The 23,978-nt window shown below is 34.4% G+C and overlaps 1 protein-coding gene across 1 annotated transcript; it reads left to right on the forward strand.

Moving 5' to 3' along the window:
• Nucleotides 1-12: 12 nt before the first annotated feature.
• On the forward strand, nucleotides 13-22,975 carry Trs23 (trafficking protein particle complex subunit 4-like protein Trs23). The gene is made up of 3 exons (XM_083137571.1): nucleotides 13-242; nucleotides 3,803-4,081; nucleotides 21,430-22,975. The coding sequence occupies exons 1-3, from the start codon at nucleotides 68-70 to the stop codon at nucleotides 21,627-21,629; spliced, it is 654 nt and encodes a 217-aa protein (XP_082993697.1). The 5' UTR covers nucleotides 13-67; the 3' UTR covers nucleotides 21,630-22,975.
• The last annotated feature ends 1,003 nt before the right edge of the window (nucleotides 22,976-23,978 follow it).

A 23,978-nucleotide genomic window follows, 5' to 3' on the forward strand; every position in this document is an offset into this window, starting at 1 on the left:
TGACAGTTGAATTGTAGTGGAATTAGTAAAGTTCATTCCAAAACAAGCAGACCAAACCATTAACAAAATGCCTATCTACGGTGTTTATATTGTGTCAAAATCAGGGGGCCTTATTTTTGACTATGACAACAACGTTCCAAGGGTAGAATCTGAAAAAACTTTTAGTTTTCCTCTTGATATTCGATTAGAGTACGAAAATAAAAAGATTATTGTTACTTTTGGACAACGAGACGGAATAATGGGTAAGTGGATTTAAAGTTCCCTGTCACCAAATTGAAAATTGTAGAATAAGTATCTTGTAATGGTCATATATATTTCGGTAACAGTTCCAACAGTTCCGTATATCAGAAACACATTTTTTAATTTTTACAGAAAAAACTACGGTAAAAGTTCGGTATATCGGAGACACATTAAAATCGGATATTTTGTGTTTCGCATGGTTCGTACTTACCTATTGTGTATTGCGGAACATAGTTCAAGGTGCCATTGTGCTTTTTACACGAAAACGAACACAATTTTTCACATACAGAGTGATTTCTTTGATTCCTTTCTTAGCTTCCGTGACACAATATGGCGGGCACATTTTGACAAGTTGTGGGAATGCAGTGTTTCCTACTTTCTTCACCGAAAAATACCTACTATGGTGTTCGTCACGTGTGCAAATTGTACATTTAGCCTGGTTAGCTGACGGATAGCCCCATGAACCATTTCCGATAAGGTTAGGTTAGGTTTTGTTTTTTTAGGCAAGCATAGTGAAAAAATGGGGGTTGAAAACACTGACAGGGGATTAAGTCATCAAACGTAGGTAAATATGTGATAACGCCCGGACACCTTTCACTCATTTATTTCCTTAATTTTACCACTGGTACTTACCTATTTTGCCTTGCGGAACATTCTTTAAGGTGAAGTTATGCCTTTTTCCATAAAATACTGTCAACTTTTCATATTACGATTGATTATTTGTCTTACTTGTTCCGTTCCTGTAATAGACAATATGGCGTGCACTCGTAATGGATCATCGCACGTCATGACGCGCCAGCTTGTGTTTTGTCGATTTTCAGTGCGCAAGCAGTGTTTCAAACCTTCATGACGGAAAATTACGTAATATTTCGATATTTTTTTTCATGTTTACCTCCACAAACCATGCACGTTAGCCCCACAAACCATTGACGTTAGCCCCAAAATCCATCCATGGGTAGCCTCACAAACCATTGACGTTAGCCCCAAAAACCATCCACGGCTAGCCCCACAAACCATTCACACAAGGTTAGGTTAGGCCTGTTAGGTTAGGTTCCATTAGCACTCATTTTACCCCTAAATTCATCGAAAAAAGAAAGCACGGCGAAAATAGAAATTTTCGTAAAAAGAAGGCACGTTTGGAAACACTGCAGAGATCGCGTGACTTTCAACGCTCTCGCCATCTGCACACACACAATGGAAACAACGGTATAATGTGGCAGGAATTTTTTTTTCTTACGTAAAAAGTGATTAATTCTTGTTCGGCAGCATTAAACTACGAAGTTTTTACTTTCCATGAAAGAAAATACCTCCAAGAACGTACAGAATGCTAAAGAAACTCATTTCAGTAAGTACTTTCTCCTGGAATTTGAAGAAATCCGTCCGGGCGATATCGCATATTTACCCATATAGCATGCAGTTCACGTAGGCGAAGCAAATGAAAGTGAGATATTTCTCTTGAAAAATACATGATTTCCCGGTCAAATATATTCCACGATGAAAGACAACACCTCAACGAACGTTGGAAACCTTGTAGAAACTCATTTCCGTAAGTAGTTTCTTCTGTAAAATTGAAGAAATGTGTCTCCGATATACCGAACGTTTACCGAAACTACCTACGGAAATGAGTTTCTGCAAGCTTTCCAACGTTCGTCGAGGTATTTTCTTTCATCGTGGAATCTATTTGACCGGGAAATCATATATTTTTCAAGAGAAATAACTCACCGACGCACAATTGCCATTGCTTTCGCTACGTGAACTGCATGCTCCACACGTTCGATGACGTAACCCACTGTCAGTGTTTCAAACTCCTTTTTTTTTTTTTTACTCTGCTTGCCTAACCTAACCTAACCTTATGGAAATGGTTCGTGGGGCTATCCGTGAATGGTCCGTGGGGCTATCCATCAGCTACCATGCATAATGGTTTGTGGAGCTATCCGTGAATGGTTCGTGGGGCTATCTGTGAATGGTTCGTGGGGCTATCCGTCAATGGATCGTGGAGCTATTCGTCAGCAACCTGGGGTATCGTCAGCTACCTGTGCATAATGTATAATTTCCACCAGTGACGAACACGATAGTAGGTATTTTTCGGTGAAGAAGGTTGAAACACTGCATACTCACAACTTGATTCAAGATGTGCCCGTCATATTGTGTGTTCCGGAAGCAAAGAAAGGAATAAAAAAAAGCACTCAGAATGTGTAAAATTGTGTTTGTTTTTGTGTAAAAAGCATAATGGCACCTTGAACTATGTTCCGCAATACACAATTGGTAAGTACGAACCATTGGAAACACAAAATATCCGATTTTCATGTGTTTCCGATATAGGGAACTGTTACTTATATTCCATCACACAACTGTGTGTGTCATGTATATCTTGTTTATGTTGCACTTAAAAGAAGAAAAAATATATTTTTCCAAGCATTGTGTTTTCTACATGAGTAACTTTTGTTTCTAATTAACTAGATTGAAATTAAAGTATTCGTGAAATTTGACACTACAATATACATATGTAATTTACTATATTGATATTTAGTTGCACTGCAATGTATACAAAATAATCTGGAACCAGTAGAATTTATATTATTGACTTCTGTATGTTATATAATTTTATATTCCACATAGATACATCTGTTCCGCATTATACATATTTGCTAAGACTTTGTGTGTACATAAGCATGATGCATACTAAAGGGACGGTAACATTATAGTATAGGGGTGACGGATATCTTCAAATTTACAGGAGAAAGTACTTACGGAAATCATTTTCTGTAGCATTGTGGAAGTTCGTGAATATAGTTTTGATCCATTTTAATGCGAATACATGTTGTTTTCTGCGAAAATCTCTGTCTCGACATGCTGTTTCTGCTGCTGCCATTTGCTTTATGCACGAGAGCACAATGTTCTTCGTAGTCAGTGTTTCAAACTCGCCATGTTTTCACTAGAACAGGACGTGTCGAGTATTTTTAATTCTTGTTTATTTTTTTTTTAACTATGCTTGCCTAACCTAACCTAATGGAAAATGGTTTTTGGGGCTAACGTGAATGGTTTTTGGGGCTAACGTGAATGGTTTTTGAGGCTAACTTGAATGGTTTTTGGGGCTAACGTCAATGGTTTGTGGGGCTAACGTCAATGGTTTGTGAGGCTAACGTCAATGGTTTGCGAGGTATTAGCATAATTTCAAATCCAGGCATGCAAGTAGATATTTTCCGGTGAACGAGGTTGCAACACTGCATAAATCGACAAAACACTCGCACAACGCGTGATGAACCAAGTACACTGTCGCCATAATGTGTGTTACAGAATCGAAATAACAAGTAACAGTAAGTACTCGTAAATGTAAGAAATAGACATTATCTTACTTAGAAATGCATTATTTCACCTTAGGAAATGTTCCGCATTCCAAAATAGTACATTAGCAATGTAAAAAAGTGCGAAATATATGATTTATAAGTGTCACCTCCATACTATAATAGTACCTATGCACAGTAGTTCGAATCCCAGTTAGCCCATGTAAATCCACTTCATGTGGCATGTTACATGACGTTTATTTTTACTATTATTTCAGTTGGCCATGTCTTGATGTCTGTCAATGGAATCACTGTGACTGGAAGGCAGCTGGATGACGGAAGGGATGTTTTTGATGTGATAAATAACGAAGAAAGTTATCCACTGAATTTGAAGTTTGGCAGGCCCAAAATGACTACGAACGAGAAGATCTTTCTTGCGAGCATGTTCTATCCCCTGTTTGCGATCGCAAGTCAACTGAGCCCAGAACCCAGAAGCTCCGGGATTGAGGTGTTGGAAGCGGACACCTTCAAGTTACACTGCTTCCAAACTCTTACAGGTAAAAAAGGAAACCTTTAGACCAAAATGACTTGAGATATTTGTGTAAGAAGAAAAAAGATTACATTTTACACATACAAAAATTCATATTTCCGCCAAAGAAAAATTGTTTGTGCAATTTTCCCTTTTCTTCTTGTGACTGTGGCCGCGGTGGCTCAGTCGGTAACGCGTCTGACTACCATGCTAAAGGTCCCGGGTTCGATCCCCGGCCGGTTCAAATCCGGGAACTTTTCTAACGATGGAAGCGGCCCCGGCGCCCACCCAGCGTCGAATAACATGGGTACTTGGGGGAAACCCTGGGGGGTAAAGGCGGTTAGGGGCGTGATGCTGATCACATCACCCCCACTCACGACCGGATCAAGAAAGTGTGGGGCGTTACCCTCACATCCCCTATATGCCTTCATGGCGTGGTGCTAAGCGCAGGGGAGCACTTTACCTTTTTTTTACCTTCTTGTGACTGCCCTTTTTGGAAGGTATGATGTCAAAATTTTACTAGCCCTTCCATCAACTGTCTACAAAAACAAGTTCTCTTCCTACATTTTAAAAACATATCTTGAGATGTGAAAAGCCCATGCTTTAAAATTCAAGTTAATTTATTTAAAATACAACTTGCTTGACAAAAATACAATACTTGTGTTCTGTTTATTGATTGAGTTGGTGTTTAAAGTCCACTTTATGAACACTAAGGCTAATCAGGACTGGAATTACAGTTTAATGGAATCCGAACGAACATGTGCCTCCACCCGGGACTCCTTGATTACAATGCAACGACGATGCCATTACACCATTGGGGAAGCCCTCGTGTTATGTTGAAATTTAAGTAAAAAATACAGGATGGATCAGAACTCGAAACTTTGTCTATGTCATACTGTGCCAATGTTCTATCAACTGATTTACCAAGCCAGCCCTGATGTTGCCTGATTTTTTTGCTTCCACAGTTTTACCTATGTAAAATTGTCACAGCCGTGATGCTGCAACAAATTTTGCTAATCGCAAAGATGAGGATGAGTGATGGGAAAACTCATTCCCAGGCCAGTAATCAAAGTGTCCCGGGTTCGATACCCGGTGGATGCACATAGTGGTTCAGATCCCACTTTAAACTGTAGGTCCAGTTCCGATTAGCCTTAAGTGCATAAAGTGGACTTCAAACACCAAATCAATCAATCAATCATTCCCAGGCGAGGATTAAAACCTGGGACCCTGGCATTGTAGCGCTCTGTGCTAACCACTCTGCCACAGAGGTTGGCAATCATTGTGGATGTCAGGGGATATTCCCCTCTTCTTGAACAAGTTATAGTAAATTAAAACATTATGCACTGTCATCCATTAAATTCCTCATTGTGTTATGGAACTATAATGGGAACGTGTTTTTCTTTAATATATTTTTTTAATATTCTTTGGTAATAAATGCATTTTTATGTTATATTTTTTATCAATTTTTAAGTCATTAAATTCCTTACCCTAATCATCATTATCCTTTGCCATTTTAACTTGGTCCGATCTTCCACCTCTCCTTCCACTGTGTTCCGGTAGTGCTTCGCTCCTTCCTTCACCCTCCGCTGCCTCTTTGACCACAGAAATGTATTATGTACAGGTAAGATGGTGGTGTATTATACAGCAGGTAATGGTGCTTATGCACTACTTCCTCTTTCCACAGTCCTCTTGTATACGTTGGCTCCAGTCTTTCTGACCCCATCCTCTCCATATGTCCAAACTAACTTACCTATACCTGATCTATCTTTGTATAATTATTTCTCTTGTAGTGTACTGTTCTAACAAGCATATAAACACAATTGAATATCCAATGTAACGTTTCAGGAGAACACATGCTCCCGTCATCAGAAATTCATTCTGGTTTAATAAATGTTTCTGTTATAACAATGTAGTCAATTTAACAAAATAAAAATAAGCATTCAGAACATTCACGTACAACAATGGATAATATATTTTTTTTTCCCGAGAGCACAAAGACTATGTTCTAATAATAAGGATATCAAAAATGAAGAAGAAAGGCTTTTTAATATAGCAAAAGAAAATGGCTTTCACACTAACAGAATAAACCAAATCAAAGAACAAGTCGCAAGAAAACTAAAGGAAAAGAGAAATAAAGACAAAGATGAAAAATCTGTTGAAAAGAAATTTGTGTGCATTCCATTCCACAAGGGATTCTCACATAAAATTGCCAAAATTTTTAGAAGATTTAATTTCAAAATTGTTTTTAGATCACAAAGAAGTTTGGAATGTACATTTAATGAATTCAAAATGGGAAACTCTCTACCAGATGTGGAAACCACAGGAATATATAATATAAGTTGTTCATGTTCAAAAGATTATGTGGGACAAACAGCAAGGAAAATGGCAATAAGATGGCACGAACACGATTTGGACATTATAAATCTAAACCCTAGAACAGGTTTGTCAACTCATATCATCGAAGAGAAGCATTTGATTAAAAAGAGAAGGGTTTTAAAAAGATTGACGGGAAACATAAGAGTTGAATGTCTGGGAAGCTTCGTTCATTGCAGAAGAACTCTGGAATAAATTAAATAATGGAAATGGTAACATAGATCCAGTATGGAGTTTTCTTTTTCACAAATGGAGTAAGTCACCATCTTTAAAATTTAATGTAACATTACATTACATTTAATTATCTTACTTTGGTCATAATTGATGAGAACATTCATATTGCTGACAGAACGCATCATCCATAAATATCCCTAACAAAGTAAGAATGGAAAATAAAGTTCCAGCAACACTCTCGGTGCCTAACTTTCTTCCCCCCCACAAAGAACCATGAATACGGCACCATTCCTGTACACTTCTTACACTTAAATAATCAGTTCCGCTATAGCATCATCCTCAAGAGCAAACCTATATAACAATGCATAGATTTATTTGTAAATGTATTTATAACAGTCATGACATGCACGAACAGTTCCCACATGATCTTGCAATCCACATGACTACTCAAAGCCTCTTTACACACAAAAGCTTGCCAACAAGTCATTGTAACTCAATTCACTATCACTTAAAAGAGTGCGATACATTGAACAACATCCTAGTCACACAGTATGAGAAGTTGTCTCTGGGGAAATGTTTCCGTGTTCCTTCTCTCGGCACTCACAATGCATGCCTCCACAATTGCACCTTCAAAGTTTCGTTCTACAATACCAACATTTTCCTCACAAAGCCTTACAGGGTAATTATTACTTTGCACTACAGACTTTTTTTTACCCAGCAGACTGCTACTTTACATTGAGAGTCTTTGTGAAAACAATGATGAATTTGAATTACCTGATAGTATTTGGGATTCATAATTTTAATTAAAAAAATAATGTGATGAATTTTTCTTTATCTGAAAAAAAAAACACACTGCTTCTTTTCACAGTTAAGTTGCTATATTACAACAATGTAACGTTGACAACATCCATTATATAACGGATTTTTTTTGTTTAAAAAATTGCTAACCATTGTTATAACTGTATCTTTAGTCAAAATGAAAATAAATGTCTGATGAAGGGAGTATGACGGTATCAGAATGAGTACCATCATAATGTGTAAAATAAAATGATTTTATTACTCGAAATTTACGAATTGAGGTCATGTTTCGTCGTTCATATTAGTAGAAATTTAATTTGCATCACTTTGGCTTTGTTCTTATTGAAGTACATATCCAAACTTCACGTATTTAAAATATGTTAATATCTCAGCGATGTATTTTGGTTTGTGATGTATCAAGAATATTCTTACCGAAAATTGCTAATTTATGCATAATCGCACATATGTTTGGTTTCAACAGCTTTTATTTGCTCTTTCATAAGTATTTGGGCACGAACATGTATTTAAAACATATTACTAACATGTACAAACCATTTAATATAAATTTTGGTTGATTTTCGACATTAAACTTACGATTTGCTGTAAAGAAGCGCCCTGTAGAGTAATCCAAAAGCTGAGAAGTAATCCTAAACTTGGAAGCATAGCCAACTCAAATAAAGGGAAAAATCTAAGTTGAGCGTAAATAACCTTTTTCCCACCAAAATTGTAAAACTTAAAATAACTGAAAAAGGTGAAAATAAAATACGTAAACATGGTTAGAATATTGTAATATCTATTTTATTGTAACTAATTTATTTTACAAACATTTTAATGTATAATAACTGTATAATTCTGAATTTGTCACTTGAAAAGTATTCGCAAGTTTGTATACTGTGAAAAAAGTTGTAACAGTGTGAGTTCGGATACACTGCTTCATCTAAAAGATCGCCTGGGACCAGAATGGAGTCGCTAAAAGTTTTTGGAAACTGAAATTGGAACAAATGTATAATAACAGGAAGATTTGTGGATATAATGTGAAATAGCAGAGCAGATAAGTACTATATTCGCATTTAATAATTGAAATTGCCTCGCAAAGTGCTTAAAAGGTCCAAAGGACATTAAATTTGTGACCCGATGGATTCACGTAAAATGGCAGCCATCTTCTCTTTGTGTGGAATCATGAGATAAGTATCTTACATGCATGTACCTACATAAGTGAAAGGCCTATATTTGCAAATATATAAAAAGTGTGCACTCTGAATGTGAAAAGTCGATTGAACGTATAAATACACATAATTCGTATTTGATTCTAAGCTGATAATCGAGCGTTTGGTGCCGATTGTCATCGTAAAGATCTACGCAAGGACGGAAATAATTTTTCTCAATAATAAATGACTTAATGTGATAAAATTGAAGATAAACCTGTAATATGCGAACAGGTTAATGCAAAACAATATTTATGCTTCAACATATACATACATATAAACGTGTACTGAATTTATGTATGGACTTGTTAAACCAGTTGTTTAATTTTTGTTTAAATATATAGTGTGTTAATACTCGATCTTGGTAATTTTCCTTAAGTACTCAAAAGTGAATACATATTTGTGACAGCAATTTAGCAACATAGAAAATTAAAAACTCGAACTTCTCATATTTTGTCATGTAAAATTTATGAAACTATTTTGAATTATTTTTAAAAAAAATGTGAATTTGATCTCGACCGTATAGTTCTTAAGCCGAGGTAAAAAGGTCGTGATATAAAGATTAGTGAGACTCATTTAGTCTCTTAATTCTTAAGAGGTAATTTGTCAAAAAATATATTTAATATAACTTGGTTACATTAAGATTGATCAGAATCGTTTTTAGTCTCACGATATAAAGATTGATGAGACTCATTTTGTCTCAATAATATTAGATTATATCGACATATGTGCATCTGTAAGATGATGATGTTTAACATAATTTTTACTTCGCTTATGTTGTATGTAATCCTGGAAATCTAATTTGCTGTTTCGTATTGTCAGATAGACAAAGTTGAAAGTTTGGTAATAACATTAAGACCTTTGAAGGCAGTGTTGCCAAAGTTATTTATGTTGTAGTTTGCATTACATAGGGTGTTAAGAAATTCAATTTGTGTATTTACGTATTTAATTACTAAATTTGTTTCAACATAGCATATTAACAATGGCTGAAGCTGTTGATGGAAATTTCACACTTGCGGACATTGTAGGGTTAATTAATGCACAAAGTAGTAAACTAGACACTGCTTTGCAGGCACAAAGTTGTAAACTAGACACTGCTTTGCAGGTGCAAGCAGAATATAATAGTGATATAAAGACTGCTTTGCAAGAGCAAGCAGAACATAATAACAAACTAGACACTGCTTTGCAGGTGCATAATACCAAGATTGACACTGCTTTGCAAGTGCAAGCAGAACAAAATAAAAAGGTTGACACAGCTTTGAATGCATTAACCGAAGCACATAAGGCTCATACCAAAGAATTTAAAGATCTTAAAATTGATATAGGTCAATTTAGAAATGAATGTATGCTTAGGTATGAGAAAGTAGAGAAAGATTTGCATGCTCTAGACAAGAAAATGAAAGTAGAATTAGTATCGTTAGCAGAGGATGTCGATAACAAAATCGAGAGTGTTATAGAAGATCTGTCAAGGCAATTTGACACAAAGCTTGATAGATGCTTTAGAGCTTGTGAAGAGAATGATATGTCTCTGTGTACAGTTAGGAAGGATTTAGGTCAGGTACATACTGCACTAGATCAATTACAGTTCAATAAACCATTAGTGAATAAGATAGCTAGGGGGGATCAGCTTGATAAGAGCGATGTTGACTACGAATTCGATGACAGAAGTCATGTCATTCTGTCATCCAAAATTACACCCAATGTTATTAATCGTAGTGAAGATCATAGTAATGTACAATATGTTAAGGTTGCTCCAAATAGTGACATGTTGAATGATGGTGCAGTTACTTGTTTAAATGTTAATATTAGAAAGGCTATGTCACTTATCGAGTCTAGCCTAACAACCATGGTCAATAATGTCCTGACTCCAGTTACAGTCAGAAAAAATATGACATCAAAGAATGCAAATATGAATTCAATGCAGGGTGATATTCATGAGCTTGATGCTAGACAAGTCGATCTAAATCATGAAAGCCATGAAGGTGTAAGTAGACCTAGTGTTGGATACGTTCCGCATGACTACAATAAATGTAAACACCTTTCGGGTGCAATTTCTGATTCGGAAACTGATTGTGAGGTCAACTCAGTTCATGATAGTACATGCGTAGATGATGGTCCGTATTGTAATACTAGACTAGCTAATAAGAGAAATAAGTTAAAACGTGACAGGTTAACTAGTAGGGTTGGACAGAATGTAAGCAATACTCCTCAGATAACTCCTCCGACAAATGTTCCAAATGTTAAACATTCGGAAGTTGATCCGTTGAGAGATACATCAAAGGTTAGGTATAAGCCAATAATTAAACCACAAGATTTGAGGCACTTCCCTCATTTTGATGGTGTTTCCGCAGATATTATACCATCTGAATTTTTAGAAAAAGTAGAGGAAAACCTGGAAATTTACAATAAACATGAGAGTGAGTATATGAATTATTTGCCTAAATTACTCACAGATTGTGCGCGTACCTGGTACGTTGAAAATAAATTAAAGTTTAAGTCATATGCTGAGTTTAAGACAGATTTCTTATCCCATTATCAAAACGATAGGTGGAAATCTGTAAATTTAACTAAAGTTCTAAATTCACCTTATGACAAAGACAGCAAGGAGAACTTGTTGCAGTTTGCGAATAAGAATTACAAAAAATTGAAATCTATACAACCACATGCTGACGAAGCACATCTTATTGCTCAGTTATCTTCGTTGTTACCTTATAAAATAAGTGAACACTTGGTGGTGAATAATATTCACACACTGAGACAGACATTGCAAGCCATAGAAAATTTTCAATCTTTAAAAAATAATTCAACTAGGTATATGGATTCTAGTAAGACTTATGGTAACCAAAAGAACAAATCGAAGGTAGCTAATGTGTCTATGTTTAAGGAGCAAAATGATCGAAATATGTCTAACAAAAATGGGTTAAGAAACTTAAGGTCTAATAATGAGATTGGATCTGCTCGTAAATCCTATGCTAATGGTAGGACATGGGTAAGAAATGATCAGATTTCTAGAAATGTGAATTTGGGTTCGAGGCAGGAAAACTCTTAGATGCTCCTGATACGGGAGGTGTCTTGAGCATCAAAGCGGTTGAAAATCCTCCTTTTCCCAAAGCTCAATATAATGCTCACTCAAGTGAAATGAATAATAATCATCATTGTGATTTAGGTGAGTTCGTTCCTAAGTTAGCAGATCATCAACTACTAGGTGACAGTATGTTAGTTAGGTATGCTAACAGTATTTTGGGTTATAGATGGAATATGAATGAATCTGCTTCCAGATTCATAGGTTTGTGTGTCTCAGGACAAACCATTGATGATCTGCATAGGCGTGTATCAAATGCTAAGAAACTCTCAGATAAAATATTAGTCATGATAGGTACCAATGATTTAATTAGGAAACGTAGCTTTGAACAAATGCAGTTATCCTTCAGTAAACTTTTGAATACATTGAAAGGTAAATGTGCTGAAATTACGTTACTATGTTTGCCACCTCTTCCTAAATATATGTCATCTCCTCATGAACAATTGTGGCAAACATGGAATAACTTCAATCTGTATTTGATGTCACTACACGATGAGTTTAAAGTAAAAGTATACAATATAGCACCTTTATTCTTCTTGGAGAATGACCGCATAGATAACTCCTTGTACCAGAAATTCCTTGGTCACCCGTCCAGAGGTAGAGTAGATATGATACATTGGAATTATGCGGGAATGACTAAGGTTAAACAATTTTTGTACAGTATGGGTTTTGGTACTACACCTTGTACATCTAATGATAAAGTGGGTAGAGATATAAAAGTACAAGCTACCGTGCACAATGTCAACGTTGGTCATTTTAGGGATGCAAATAGCATTGATAGTTATCCCGACTAAGCTAACGTTTTGTCCTTGCGGGAAAACTAACAAGCGACCTTTGTTTTAAAGTGGGTGATGAAGGTCAAGTTAATAATCCCACTATTGATAGCATGAATTTAGGGAAATGGGAAGAATTTCATAACAGTGATGAATATGAATCAAAAGAAATTCCAACACCAATTAATGCTCTCAACGGTAACACTCTTACTGCAAAATTAAAAGTTTTAATATTTGATAAATTTTATGCTGCTCTCTGCGACACTGGCGCAGAAATTAGTCTGCTTTCTAATACTGTTTGGAAAGAAATAAATGTTAAGGCCAGTAGACCCAGGCTCACACCTGCGGATAATGTGAGATTGGTAGATTTTTCTGGTAATAAGAAAACCAAAGTATTAGGTATGGTTAAACTGATCATTCAAATAAGTAATTTACAGTGTTACGTTCAGTTTTTGGTGGTTCACAATTTACAAGTGGATATCATTTTAGGATTAGATGTGTTATATGCACTTCAAGCATCATTAAATTTTAAAGATCAAACAATAACATGTGGCTCCGATGAAGAACGCACTTTCGCGCGCTTCATGCCAATAATTGAAGATGGCAATAATTTGTCTTATTTTGAGTGTTCTCATGTCCGTAATTATAATAGCTTGGAGGGTAAGTCCAAGTTCAACCTGCATAAGTTTGAAGAGTACATGAATAAGGCTGATTCGCTTACAAACGAACAAAAAACTTTGTTCATAGAGTTACTACTCCAATATCAAGAAATATTTTCTAATAAGCCTGGTTTGTGTAACGATTACGTTCACAAAATGGTTTTAGATACTGATCTACCTATAGTAGGCAAAAATTATCCTATACCTTTTGCTTATAGAGACCAAGTACGTGAACAAATAAAAATAATGCTTGATTGGGATGTTATTGAGTTGTCTAATTCAGAATATCTGTCTCCACTTTTAGTAGTTCCTAAATCTGGAGGGGGCATACGTTTATGTGTTGATCTCAAAAGAGTAAACCAGCATGTTAAGCTTATTCAAGTGCATCCTATAAAAATAAAAGACTTATTGGTAGAATTCCAAAATTGTAAATACTTCACTTCGGTGGATCTTTTGAATGCTTTTTGGCAAATAAATCTACATCCTGACAGCAGAAAATATACTGCGTTTATGTTCGAAGGTATCTTATATCATTTTAAAAGAGTTGTATTTGGTTCAGTAAATGGTACAGCTGTATTCGTCGATGCGTTAAATCGTGTGCTTAAGGACTGTAGAGATTTCGTGGTAGTTTATGTTGATGATGTTATCATAAAATCTCAGGATTTTGCATCTCACATAATACATGTAAGAACAGTTCTTGAAAAATTGAAGCAGGCAGGCATGATGTTGAAACTTGAAAAATGTGAGTTTTGTAGATCAGAAATTAAATTTTTGGGTCACATTATTACTTTGCAGGGGTATAAGAAAGATCCTAAGTATGTAGATTCCATCGTAAATTTGCCTGTGCCCAATTCTGTTAAACAATTGCAAAAAATCTTAGGTTGTTTTAATTGGTTGAGTAAATACATAAAAAATTATGCCATCATAGCACAACCTATGTATGACTTGTTGAAGGCCGGTAAGAAATGGCAATGGAATGACCAAACTTCTACAGCTTTTAAAACACTAAAAGATAAAGTTAGTGAACAAGTACTTTTATCTTTTCCTAACTTTTCACACACTTTTTATGTACAAACTGATGCATCAATAATAGGTGTTGCAGGTTACTGCTATCAACTGATTGATGGTAACATCAAACCTCTCGGGTTTGTGAATAGATTGCTTAGAAGTTATGAAAAATCATATACTTCTACAGAATTGGAAGTTTTAGCAATATTGTTTACTATTGATAAGTTCTGTTCACTGTTAAAGGGCAGACATTTCATTATCATAACTGACCATAAGGCACTTACCTGGTTAGAAACGGCGCACACATGGAATGCACGTTTAACCCGTTGGTTTGTACAATTACAACAGTATTCATTCCAAGTACAATACTGTAAAGGGTCGGAAAATATAATTGCTGATGTTCTGAGTAGAACATTTCCGATGCAAGAAGGCCTCTTGTATCATGTAAATTCTTTGCAGTTTAAGGAAATATTAGAACCTTTTATTAATATAGATGATTTGATTGTAGCCCAAGAAAAAGATGATGAATTGAAAGAAATTAGGCAATATATTTTGCACGCTTCAATTCTTAATGATAATCCAAGAAGTAGGACTTGGAATGAACGTTATCTGCTAAGAGACAATATTTTGTGTGTTAGGGACTTTCATAACGTTCAAAAGATTAGAATTTGTGTTCCAATTACATTAGTAGGTTCAATTTTGAATAAATTTCATGACTTATCGGGACACTTTGGTGCTAGTCGTACACTTTCTCAAATATATAGATACTTCCAATGGAAAGGTATGAAGAAAGATATACAACAATATGTAGCAGACTGTGATGTATGCATTCGTACTAAACCGAATAAGCATCCGTCTAAACATTTAGCCAAAGTACACATTACCGACAAGCCTGGGAAAATATTGTTCATTGATTTACAAGGTCCATTCACCATGGGTCCTAAACGTGAACGTTTCTTATTTACTATATTGGATGCAGCATCCAGGTATTTGGTGGCATATCCAGTGACCAACAGCAACGCTGTTACGGTACTGAATAAGTTGTGCCATGTATATTTTGTACATCTGGGTATTCCAGAAAAAATAATTTCGGATAATGGACCACAGTTTCGTTCATGTCTTTTTAATACTAAAATGAAAGAATATGGTGTCAAACTTATGTTTACTCCACCTTACCATCCTTCATCCAACATGGTTGAACGGTATCATTCGGAACTTAACCGTTTAATGAGAGTATTGTGCATCGATAACCATGCTAAATGGCCCCAGCAAGTATCCTTGGCTTTGCATTGGTTAAACAATACAATCTCCTCACAAACTGGTTTCGCTCCAATAGAATTAAGGTTAAACAAGGAACCTAACCTACAAATAGGAAATGTCATATTTGATGATGGTACACATCAGTCATGGAATGACAAACTGCTTATGGCTCAAATTAAAAGTCATGCAGCTAGATCTAATAAGTTAAACAAGTTGAATTGTAAGCAACTAGATAAAATATCAATTTCTTCTGGAAATCTTGTTTTTATTAGAAATAGACAAAGAGATATGGATGATAATCCAATTAAAAAATATTGTTTTCTGTATGAAGGTCCATACTTATGTATAAAAAACTTTGGTGACTCTCGTATATCTGCCTTACGTTGCAGTGATGGGATTCTTCAGGAAAACATTGCTATTGAACATGTAAAATTGTGGAGATGTTCCAAGGACAAGAAAATTTCTTGGTTGAACACTTTGCTAGATGCAGGTAGCACACATAAAGATGTGGTGCAACATATACTTGATCAAACAATGCAAGAAAAAAGTGATATTTCTTCATCTGTCATTACAGATGTGTGCACAGTTTGTTCTTGAAACAAACATACTATTAATGAGGTTACCTAAAATTGGTAGTACACCTCGTATAAAATATTAATGTGTTAAGTAACTCTTATAGTTATTCCATATTTTTTTTTATGGTTGGCCTATAAATGGTCGTACTTTAAATATATTTTATTATAGTAATAATTACATTTTGTTGTTAGGATTTACCTCATGGACTGTGGGATACTTAATTATAAATGCATAACAATTAAGTGCATCAATATCACACTCTAGAAACAGTTGTTAATTGAACTGTATTAACCCATAACATCTCGCTTATTTGTCTAAGGTACAAATTAATCAAGTTTTAGTCAATAACACCTAGGGATTGGTACCAAAAAATCCAAATGCTAATTTTAATGTGAATTATTTTGAGTAATTTGATTTCATAAGCTGAATCAAATGCTCACATTGTGTTGCAAAAGGTAAGCAAAGAGATCCATGAGTTGATCTGAGCTTGTTGCACATGCTGATATGTCATAGAGCATAAAAACTTGGGGTAGGTTCACGTAAAAGGCAATAAGTAAGTCCTATAGTGCCACTCAAGAAAATGAATATGAAAAATGTTATTAATATTTTTTGTCAATATTATTGAGCAGTAACCATTTTATTTTAAATGGCGAAGATTGACAAAAAACTTAATATGAATAGTGTATAATTTTATTAGCATAGGATATTGGATGGTACATTTTCTTCACAAGTTGAAATCTTGCTCAAGCAATTTCATTGTGTATAGTTGGGTTAGCGGAGTAAGACATTAATTGTACTGAGCAGATGGGTAGTACTGGAACGTTAAGATTGACGTCTTGAAATGTATCGCATACTCAATAGTACCTGGCCTTTTGGTGTGTTGATTGCTCAAATAAGTAACATTCGCATCTGATAAATGGTCATGCTACTTGAGATAGCAGTGCATACAGTTTTGACATTAAGTATACTTCTAAAAAACTGATTTAAGTTTCAATCGAAAGTTTTCTCACGTCCACAGCAGTGTGAAATTCCTCTCAACAAACTTTTATTCAGAACAGTTTAGAACTGATAGGTATTTCTTGTTTGTCAATATGTAATGAACAGTAACCATCTATCTTGCATGGTGAAGATTTGTAATAATTTTCTGCAGTAGCCATATTATGAGTGGTGAAGTTTGTGGGTATTCTCTCATATAAACGATGGATTGTATTAATTTCATGTTTTGTATTCATTTAACTAAAGTGTTGATGTATAAATTTTTGTAGCTTACTCTACTAGTAATGATGTAGCTACAAATGTGTTAATGCTTTAATCTTTGCTTTTGTTTGTCATTTGACACTTAATACTTGATATGCTATTGAACTTCACTATAACTTCGAAGTTTGAACTTCAATTTTTGTGTATGTTAATATAATATTATGTCACATTAATAATGGTTCAACTCAGAAACATGTTAAAGTTTCTTAATATATAAGCTATTTAATTTTGTTCTCTACATTTATTCAACTTGAATATGGTTATATAATATTTGTAGCTCACTCTCACATGAATGATGAGCTGGAAATTTCTTAATATACAGGTTATAGGCACGTAGCCATTCAATGTTGCTTTGTTTAGACTCTTCTGTTTTTGTGGCTTGATGATGTCATCCAGCGACATAGGCAAAATTTTGTCAGACGCTCGTGTTAGTGTATATTCTGTTCCTGAAAACAGTATTTCGTCTTGTTCTCGTATTGCATAACGGGTGTTCTAGAAACTTATAGTACACATTCGCTTATATACGCATTCACACACTACAATCTATAAATATCTTGTTTAAGATTACATCACACATCACAATAACTCGTGTTACAGGAAGGGGTTCACTCTATTACTCAACCACATATGTATACACTCAGACACTTCACTTTAGTGATATTGTTATGATTATCACTACACTTAATAATACACTAACTCAGATTGTAAGAAGAGTTACACACACGCATATGTACACACTCAAACGTATTGTTCTAGTGATGTCATGATTATAACTGTGTGATACATCACACTACCTCAAGTTAAAATAAGAGGTACACACTCTCTAATGTATACTCTCACACATTTTGTTCTGTTAATGTTATGATTCATGGCAGTAACTCATGTTACTTTGAGAAGTTCACTCAAGTACACATACACAGGTAAACACTCTCACACATTCTGTTTTGATCGTATTGTGATTTTAGCAACACAATATAACACACTTACATGGTGATATCACACGAGGTTAACACATGCATACACTCAGATGTTCTACTTTAATGACAATATGCTTACTACATCCTTACACAACACACTTATAATATGATTATATATGAACTACGGTTTTCATGCAATTTTGTATAACGTTATGTCATGGTCTTTAAGAACTGTTTGGTTCAGACAGGTTTTAAGAGTTATGTATTGATAAAAAGAGTACATTAGTTGTATCCATATAAAGTATAACCATTTTGTGTCAGTATGATAACACTTATGTTTTTGCTTGCTGATAATCTCATCAAGAGATAAGGACAGTGTATTATCAGACAATTTTGATAGTATGTTTCTGTGTACGAGATATTCCTTATCTGTTTTAACATGTATTACAAGGATGCATCCTACCCTGAATGGTGATGCATGAAGATGTTTATTTACATACACACTATTATAGGTATAAAAACACAACACATCACACACTTAGAGATATTATTGTTTCTTACCAAATATCTAATTGTCTTGTATGGTTACTATGTTCTTTTACCAATTTTTGTTGAAATAATAGGTCACATTCTGATCTTTTGACTTGTTACAAGTTTATAAAATAGTAAATAATAGTTTGGCGTGGGTAAGCCCATTGGGCGCCAGTATGACGGTATCAGAATGAGTACCATCATAATGTGTAAAATAAAATGATTTTATTACTCGAAATTTACGAATTGAGGTCATGTTTCGTCGTTCATATTAGTAGAAATTTAATTTGCATCACTTTGGCTTTGTTCTTATTGAAGTACATATCCAAACTTCACGTATTTAAAATATGTTAATATCTCAGCGATGTATTTTGGTTTGTGATGTATCAAGAATATTCTTACCGAAAATTGCTAATTTATGCATAATCGCACATATGTTTGGTTTCAACAGCTTTTATTTGCTCTTTCATAAGTATTTGGGCACGAACATGTATTTAAAACATATTACTAACATGTACAAACCATTTAATATAAATTTTGGTTGATTTTCGACATTAAACTTACGATTTGCTGTAAAGAAGCGCCCTGTAGAGTAATCCAAAAGCTGAGAAGTAATCCTAAACTTGGAAGCATAGCCAACTCAAATAAAGGGAAAAATCTAAGTTGAGCGTAAATAACCTTTTTCCCACCAAAATTGTAAAACTTAAAATAACTGAAAAAGGTGAAAATAAAATACGTAAACATGGTTAGAATATTGTAATATCTATTTTATTGTAACTAATTTATTTTACAAACATTTTAATGTATAATAACTGTATAATTCTGAATTTGTCACTTGAAAAGTATTCGCAAGTTTGTATACTGTGAAAAAAGTTGTAACAGTGTGAGTTCGGATACACTGCTTCATCTAAAAGATCGCCTGGGACCAGAATGGAGTCGCTAAAAGTTTTTGGAAACTGAAATTGGAACAAATGTATAATAACAGGAAGATTTGTGGATATAATGTGAAATAGCAGAGCAGATAAGTACTATATTCGCATTTAATAATTGAAATTTCCTCGCAAAGTGCTTAAAAGGTCCAAAGGACATTAAATTTGTGACCCGATGGATTCACGTAAAATGGCAGCCATCTTCTCTTTGTGTGGAATCATGAGATAAGTATCTTACATGCATGTACCTACATAAGTGAAAGGCCTATATTTGCAAATATATAAAAAGTGTGCACTCTGAATGTGAAAAGTCGATTGAACGTATAAATACACATAATTCGTATTTGATTCTAAGCTGATAATCGAGCGTTTGGTGCCGATTGTCATCGTAAAGATCTACGCAAGGACGGAAATAATTTTTCTCAATAATAAATGACTTAATGTGATAAAATTGAAGATAAACCTGTAATATGCGAACAGGTTAATGCAAAACAATATTTATGCTTCAACATATACATACATATAAACGTGTACTGAATTTATGTATGGACTTGTTAAACCAGTTGTTTAATTTTTGTTTAAATATATAGTGTGTTAATACTCGATCTTGGTAATTTTCCTTAAGTACTCAAAAGTGAATACATATTTGTGACAGCAATTTAGCAACATAGAAAATTAAAAACTCGAACTTCTCATATTTTGTCATGTAAAATTTATGAAACTATTTTGAATTATTTTTAAAAAAAATGTGAATTTGATCTCGACCGTATAGTTCTTAAGCCGAGGTAAAAAGGTCGTGATAGGAGCATGTGTTCTCCTGAAACGTCACAACGAAAAATTGTTTTCTTATGCTTGTAATAACCGTAAACTACAGGAAAATAAAATAAAAATAAGCAGTTGTACAATGTATCTTGCCAAAAATGTGACATTGTTGAAATATAACAACTCTGAAACAAGCCTTTTTCTTTACATGAATACTATTATTATTTTAAATGAAGATGTTAATTTTAATCATGGACCCCAAATGTCATCAGGCAATTCAAATTCAGTCCCACACAAGAGACCAAGAATATTTTGGATAGGAGGATGATTTTGAATTGCCTGATGATATTAGTAATCCATGATTTTTTTAAAAAGAAAAACAGTAAATCAGCTGACCAAAGCCATTATATTTAATGTAAAAAACAAACACTATACATGTAATATTTCGAACCTGTATCAAAGCCTTCTTCAGACTTAGTAACAATTGAAAAATTGTGTGAACAAGGCCCTGATACTGGGTCGAAATATTACATGTATATTGTTTGTATTTTTCATTAAATATAACTCTCTTGGTCAGTGGATTTAGTGTTTTTGTAACATTAAAATTAAAATTCATGATTAAAATTTAATGAAACAATAATAATATTATTTATAAAATAATTTCTTGTTTCACAGTTATGTTTCAACAATGTCACATTATTGTCAGGATTCATTGTGTAACTGCTTCTTTTAATTTTTGTTAAATTGACTACATCATTATAACAGTAACATTTATCAAACCAGAATGAATTTCTGATGAGGGGAGCATGTGTTCTTTTGAAATGTTACATTGAAAATTGTGTTCATGTGCTTATGAAACCCGTAATCTAGAAGATAAATAATTATAACTCTACCTCGTTTCCATTGTGTGTCTTTCGCCATCCCCACTCTCTCAGATCTCATTCATGATTCTTTCTCGTCTCTTTCCTACAATCCTCCTTAAGAAATCCATCTCCCCAGCCTGCATATTTCTTCTGACCCTCTCGTACATTGTCCAATGATTGTTAACGATTTTCCTGTTATCCTTGGTCAGGTGTCAAGTTCATGGTGGTAGCCGATCCACGACAGGCGGGGCTGGATGTTCTACTCAAGAGAATCTACGAAATCTATGGAGACTTTGCATTGAAGAATCCATTCTACTCGTTAGAAATGCCAATTCGTTGTGAATTCTTTGATTCTAATTTAAAAGCTTTGCTGGAGCAAGTTGACAAGACTGGAATCAGCACCGTGTGAGGATTGTGTACAAAAAACAGTATTCATGTATATATGTACTGTGCATTCCACATTTCATACAGTGTTAAGTTTGTTTCAAGATAAGGTGTGATAGTTGAATCAAGCATGGTGAAGGAATCATCCATAAAAATCAGTGATAGCAATACACTTTTTTGTATTATCGGTCCGTTATTTCTTGTTACCCCTTTTTTCAATGATACAATGTGGTTTAAGTAAATGCATGCGAAAGCTAAAACATAAAATGGTTAGGATAACATTGTGCATGTGTGTATGATGATAAACAAGATTATGTTATTGTATTATATACAGTTGGTATGGTCTGCTGATTGTTGCTCCCTCTGTCATGTTCTGTTGTTTCATATTTTGTAAATAAAAAGGTATATGTTATCTGCTTTTGCTATTTAATACTTCTTGTACTTAGCAGTTCTAGAGGCGAAATGTTTGTGCAAAATATTATATTTAAGTAGTAACTTTCTCATTACTTTCACACCTAATGTCTTATTAGAGCCCATATTTCTGGACACTAAAAATAGAATAACTCATATAATAGGCATTAACTTGTAACTGCCGTGAATAAATAACAAGCATAGATTTCAAATTCTTATATCCAAAATTTAATAATTCCATACATTAACAACAATAATTTTGTAATATATGCAGAAGATTGTATATATTTTTACATTAACAGAGGCAAATCAGTATCACATATATTTATACATAATTTTTTTGGTTGGTGTACATCAACAACTTTTCCAGGCTGTTCTGCAGTTGCAATTTTTTTTCTGAGAAAAGAATTTCTATTTATTTAGTTTGTTTAGTATGTGTTAGTTCACGTGTATCTATTTTAAGCAAACCTCCATGTCTGTTCACCTTAATCCACCCAATGGACACCTGGACATAAGAGCAACAGTAAACACATGACGACCAGGCCCATAGCCAGAATTTTATTTCAGGGGGGCATCCCTTATCACCATGGGTGTCCCCAGAAATATTTGTAGATGGGGTCAGGCCATAGATAAAACTTGATTACTACAAATAATAATGACAATAATAATTATTATTATCTTACAATAATTACTATTATAAGTTATTAAAAATATACCAATTCCAATCCAAATTTATTGTTATTATTACATAAGTGGAGAGACTTGGCTACTCGATCCACCGTATCGTAAATATCTAACACAATTGTTGTCCTATTTTTCTTATATTTTGTACTGTTATATTAGTGTACTGAAAATCATAGTTATTGTATTTTGTTATTTACTTTTACACAATCGTTCAAAAAACGGCTTTAACAGTTAGTGGTAAATTTTACTCATAAAGTTTATGTTCTGTGACCTCTCAGAGAAAATTATAAGTTTTGGAAGCTGTGGATCAATTTATTCTTTGGATTAAATGGTAGAATATTACCATTCTATTATATCCTCTATTATACACTAAACGTTTTCAATGTAATTCAGGTTTTACTGTGGTTATAACTTTATTTCTGTTATTAATAATAAAAATAACATCTAAATTAGATATTTGTAGGATTTCGGGTGGGGCTTCAGCCCCATTAGACCTACCTCCCCCTGGCTACATGCCTTATGATGGTGTGTGTATATTATTCTGTTTTCTTTAAGTATTTTAGTCACAATAGTATATGCAAGTAGTGATTGCTGTACTCTGGAACAAATTTCTGTACTCAAGGTCAATTAATCTCTTCATGAGGAATAATATCCAAGCTCAACTCATTGAAAAATGGAAATGAAACAAAGAAATATATGATAAAGATACATTGTAGCGTCACGAGCTGGAATAAGATGGTATATAATAAGAAACGCCAGCAGTCCCCAGGTGACGAAAGGTCGCTGGGGGAGTCTTGATTGAGCAGGCGATGCAGGAAATGTATTGCGAGTGACAGTTAAGTTGGTCTGTGTAAATGGGTTGGGCAAGCCCACTGAGACACCTTCGATGGACCGAAGCAGCACCACACTGCAATCCAACAGAGGAACCATGTAACAGAGCAGGTACAGTGGTGACACTTTGGTCGTCAGTGTTTACATATCTTAACTGGCTCATATGTGATCATCCTACATGGATTCTAGTAAATATTGGCAAAGGGCAATGAACATGATATTTTCCATTCCTCACACACACACACACACACAAAATTCCTGTCACAGCCAAGCAGTTAGGTGGCAAACAGCCTCAGTAGTTTATGAAACTTTTTGTTCGCCAAACATACTCTTTGAACATTATTCTTCCTTTTTATTGGCATTAAAATCAGTGTTCGAACTTCCCCCACCTACCTCAGTGCTTCAAGTGAGGGTGGATGCATGGACACAGTATCACTATGTTTAACCA

The sequence above is a fragment of the Lepisma saccharinum genome, chromosome 16 (genome assembly GCF_977018435.1).
Source record: "Lepisma saccharinum chromosome 16, izLepSacc3.1, whole genome shotgun sequence".
Taxonomy (NCBI): domain Eukaryota; kingdom Metazoa; phylum Arthropoda; class Insecta; order Zygentoma; family Lepismatidae; genus Lepisma; species Lepisma saccharinum.